Source organism: Vicia villosa, unplaced genomic scaffold (genome assembly GCF_029867415.1).
Source record: "Vicia villosa cultivar HV-30 ecotype Madison, WI unplaced genomic scaffold, Vvil1.0 ctg.000325F_1_1, whole genome shotgun sequence".
NCBI classification, from domain to species: Eukaryota; Viridiplantae; Streptophyta; class Magnoliopsida; order Fabales; family Fabaceae; genus Vicia; species Vicia villosa.
Window position 1 is genome coordinate 917,158 of NW_026705145.1, and position 5,231 is coordinate 922,388.

A 5,231-nucleotide genomic window follows, 5' to 3' on the forward strand; every position below is an offset into this window, starting at 1 on the left:
ATATACTTTGTTTCTTACCAACCATAGAAACTAAAATATTGGATGGATAAAAAGTAGTGACCAAATAATGCAGAAAATAAACAACTTACTATTTATAGTGCCCATGTGGGGAGCAAAACCTTGTTCACATGATTTTCAGCTCCACCATTTTTTTCACCTATGATATTTTACTATTAGTGAAACCAGGTTCTTCTTTCAGCGCATGGAAGACATACTATCGCACATGTTCAAAATTTGTTACAGTTAAATCGTAGTCAAATAGAACCTCTAATAGTTTTTATATGGTCGAAACGAGACTTACCTACAAAAGCATGACAAACGGGCACACTCATTCTGTTTAACTCTGTCCCACAAAAGTCCGTAAAAACGAAGCGGACAATGTTGAAGGTGCGGATCTAAAACTTTGCTCTGCCCAGCAAAAGAATGAGAGGAGTTGGGCGGGTACTGCACAGCTTAAGTCGAAAAATTGCAAAAATTAATGTTAATGTCCGTAAAAATCCGAAAAAAAAATAGGATGGGACGGGCTAATTAGAGGGTACGCGCCTAAAATCCTGTCCCACCCTAAAAAAAATATGGGTTAAACGGACATGCCCGGCGGATGGGGCTTGTTTTACCACCCCTCAAAAAATGGCTCTAACTCTGAAAGAGTAAATAAGAGATAGTATAACAAGTTGGAATCCATTGAGAGTGAAAATCCACAAGATGAAAAGTGAAAAGTTGACCTGAATGAAAAGCAATAAGAACATGTATATGAATATTATAGACCATGAAAACATGATCTATTCATTATTATGATTAAACAAACAGCAATTAGATTAATAAAAAGAAATAAAGAAGGTGGCTCTTGAAACAAGAACTTGTATACTCTTGTTTCCTCTATAAACAAAACATGGGTTTTCCCCCTCTACAATCCCAAAACAAATCAACAGTCCTATTCTCTCAACAATGTCTGAAACCTTAAGGAATCTCTCACTTTCTCCCAAAAACTTCTCCTTCACCTTCACCTTGTTTCTCTTATTAAACTCTTTTCTTCTCATTCCATTTTCTTACTCTTACTCACCACTCAATGAACAAGGACAGGCTCTTCTAGCATGGAAAAACAGCTTAAACAATACTTCAGAATCTTTAGAAGCACTGTCATCATGGAACTCTTTGGCCACAACACCATGCAGCAACTGGTTTGGAGTGTTTTGCAATCCACAAGGAGATGTGATAGAGATAAACTTGAAATCGTTGCGTTTACAAGGCGAGTTGCCTTCGAATTTTCAGCCGCTGAAGTCCTTGAAGAGACTCATCCTCTCATCAACAAACCTCACCGGAAGGATACCGAAAGAGATTGGAGATTATCACGAGCTCGCTGTCGTTGATCTAAGTGGAAACTCTTTGGTTGGTGAAATACCAGAAGAAGTTTGCAGGCTAAGCAAGCTTGAGAGTTTGTTTCTTCACACGAATTTCTTCGAAGGAGACATTCCGTCCGACATTGGAAATCTAACTAGTCTTGTGAACTTTACACTCTATGATAATCATCTGAGTGGCGAAATTCCAAAGAGTGTTGGTTTGTTGAACAAGCTTCAAGTGTTTAGAGCTGGTGGGAATAAGAATCTCAAAGGTGAGATTCCTTTCGAGATTGGAAACTGCACAAACTTGATCCTATTAGGCCTTGCAGAAACAAGTATTTCCGGAAGCATTCCTTCTTCGATCCAAATGCTGAAGAGAATCAGAACTATAGCCATTTACACGACTCTCTTATCGGGCTCGATTCCACCAGAGATTGGAAATTGCAGTGAGTTGCAGAATCTTTACTTGTATCAGAACTCGCTCTCGGGTTCAATTCCATCTCAAATCGGAGAACTCAACAATTTGAAGAGTTTACTCTTATGGCAGAACAATTTAGTAGGTACTATACCAGAAGAGCTTGGAAGGTGCAAAGAGATTCAAGTCATTGACTTTTCGGAAAATCTTTTAACAGGTAGCATACCGAAGATTCTCGGGGAGCTTTCAAATCTTCAAGAGCTTCAACTGAGTGTGAATCATCTCTCGGGTATCATACCTGCCGAGATTTCAAATTGCGTTTCATTGACTCAACTTGAAGTTGACAACAATGCTCTATCTGGTGAGATTCCTCCTCTTATTGGCAACTTGAGAAGCTTGAATTTGTTCTTTGCATGGCAGAACAAGTTAACAGGAAAAATTCCGGATAGTCTTTCGGATTGTCAAGAACTTCAATCACTCGATCTTTCTTACAATAATTTGATCGGTACAATACCGAAAAAGCTATTCAATTTGAGGAACCTCACAAAACTTTTGCTTATTTCCAACGATTTATCGGGTTTTATACCACCTGATATAGGAAACTGCACAAACCTCTATAGACTTAGACTGAATCACAATAGAATATCAGGTGACATTCCGAATGAGATCGGTAACTTGAAAAGTTTGAATTTTGTGGATATAAGTAGCAATCATCTAGTTGGTGAGATTCCTTCAACACTTTCTGGATGTCAAAATCTTGAGTTTCTTGACTTTCATTCGAATAGTCTTACCGGTTCGATTCCAGATTCTCTTCCTAAAAGCCTACAATTGATTGATTTGTCCGACAATAGTCTATCAGGTGAATTGAGTCACACCATTGGTTCGTTAGTCGAGTTAAGCAAACTAAACTTAGGAAAGAATCAATTAAGTGGAAGAATCCCATCAGAGATTTTGTCTTGTACTAAGCTGCAGCTTCTAGACCTTGGAAGCAACGGTTTCACCGGAGAAATTCCGAAGGAATTGAGTCTAATTCCTTCACTAGAAATCTCTCTTAATCTCAGTTTCAACCATTTTTCTGGTGAAATACCATCACAATTCTCGAGTCTTAGAAAACTCGGAGTGCTTGATCTCTCACATAACAAACTCTCTGGGAATTTAGATTCTCTTTCCGACCTTGAAAATCTTGTTTTGTTAAATGTTTCCTTCAATGCCTTCTCTGGTAAGTTACCTAACACTCCTTTCTTTCGTAAACTCCCTCTTAGCGATCTTGCCGAAAACGAAGGACTTTACATTGCTGGAGATATTGCAACTCCTGGTGATAGAATGGAATCCAAAGGACATGCAAAACCGGTTATGAAATCTGTTATGTCTATTCTATTAAGCACGAGTGCGGTGGTAGTTCTGCTCACAGTCTATGTCTTGATTCGTTCGCACATGGCAGAAAAATCGCTCATGGAAAATGAAAGTTGGGAGGTGACTTTGTATCAAAAGTTTGATCTCTCCATTGACGACATTGTCTTGAATCTGACATCGTCCAACGTGATTGGCACCGGAAGTTCAGGAGTTGTTTACAAGGTAACAATTCCAAACGGTGAAACACTTGCGGTTAAAAAGATGTGGTCATCAGAAGAATCGGGAGCATTCAATTCCGAAATTCAAACGTTAGGCTCAATCCGACACAAGAACATCATTAGGCTTCTCGGTTGGGGATCCAACAGGAATCTGAAGCTTCTGTTTTACGACTATCTTCCCAACGGAAGCCTTAGCTCGTTACTTCATGGTTCGGGAAAGGGAAAAGCGGAATGGGAAACACGATATGATGTTGTATTAGGTGTGGCTCATGCACTTGCATATTTGCACCATGATTGTGTTCCTGCTATATTGCATGGAGATGTCAAAGCCATGAATGTTTTATTAGGTCCAAGCTATCAACCTTACCTTGCTGACTTCGGCTTAGCAAGAATCGCAACTGAAAATGACGATGATACTAATTCGAAGCCAGCTCAAAGACATTACCTTGCTGGTTCATATGGATACATGGCTCCTGGTAAATCATCTTAACTTATGAAAACAGCTTATAGCTTATATAAAAATAGTTTGACTTTATTTTATCTTTTGCTATAGAAATAACTTATGCATAATCACTTATATGATAAGCACTTAACTATTTGATAATAGTACTCATTTTTGTTTTTTGTCTGTTAATATCAGAACATGCATCAATGCAGCCTATAACTGAGAAAAGTGATGTTTACAGTTATGGTATGGTTCTACTTGAGGTCTTAACAGGAAGGCACCCTTTAGATCCATCTCTTCCGGGAGGCGCAAACATGGTTCAATGGGTTAGGAACCATTTATCTAGCAAAGGCGATCCTTCTGAAATTCTCGACACAAAGCTCAGAGGAAGGGCTGACCCTACCATGCATGAAATGCTACAAACTTTAGCAGTATCATTTCTCTGTGTAAGCACGAGAGCGGCTGATCGTCCAGCAATGAAAGACGTCGTTGCAATGCTCAAGGAAATTAAACCGGTTGAGACATCAAGAGCAGACACTGATGTATTGAAACTAGGAGGCTTAACATCATCTCATAATTCTCCACCACCTCCTAAGAATGTACTTTCGCATGGATCTTCTACTTGTTCCTATAATTTCTCGGACGGTTGATTCAATTCAATCAGTTGAGCAAGAACACGTTATATCAGGTCTATGTAGCACTGACACCACAGATTAAAGTCGTGTCTGATGTCTAACACGTGTCAGTCTACTGCAACGCCAAAATAGACCTTGAATTATTAGTTAGTGATTTTATGGCAATCTAGTGTGGTAATTTTCTACCCTTTTAATGTAACTTTGCATATTTCAAGAAACCATATATTATTGAGTATATATAAATAAATATTATTTCTTTCTTTAGACATGTACCTAACAATTTTAGTTTCTATACTTCTATAAATAAATATTACTCTACATGAGGAAGAGAGTGACCTTAAGGCTTAAATAAGATGAAACAATGATTGGGAAATTTGGATATTAGTATTTGTAATTTTTTGATATAGAACAATATTTCTTGACTCTTTCTCTCCCTCTCTCTATATATCTCTATCTCTTTCTCTCTCTCTCTCTCACTCATCCCCACACTACTCTACAAAGGCACATCCAAGCCAGCCTTTCAAAACAATTTTCACATGGTCCCATGTTCAATATCACATGACTGGTGCAGATGCATGTGCTGTCTGAGAGACTTTCCAGCAATTGAAAACTTCTCCTTGAGCATATGAGATGGGATTTGGTGAGATTACTAGATGAGTTTATTTTAATCATGCAATCTTTTGTATAGATATTAAGATTGACTATTTAAATTTTCTACATGCATATATTTATGAGTCACACTGTGACAGAAATAAATCTTGACCATATAAATATACATAATAGATATCTGGTTAAGATTAAAAGCTTTTAATGCTCAATTAACTAGTA

The 5,231-nt window shown here is 37.9% G+C and overlaps 1 protein-coding gene across 1 annotated transcript; it reads left to right on the forward strand.

The window, feature by feature from the left end:
* The first annotated feature begins 761 nt into the window (after positions 1-761).
* Positions 762-4,667, forward strand: LOC131626814 (leucine-rich repeat receptor-like serine/threonine-protein kinase RGI4). The gene is made up of 2 exons (XM_058897655.1): positions 762-3,799; positions 3,964-4,667. The coding sequence occupies exons 1-2, from the start codon at positions 946-948 to the stop codon at positions 4,416-4,418; spliced, it is 3,309 nt and encodes a 1,102-aa protein (XP_058753638.1). The 5' UTR covers positions 762-945; the 3' UTR covers positions 4,419-4,667.
* The last annotated feature ends 564 nt before the right edge of the window (positions 4,668-5,231 follow it).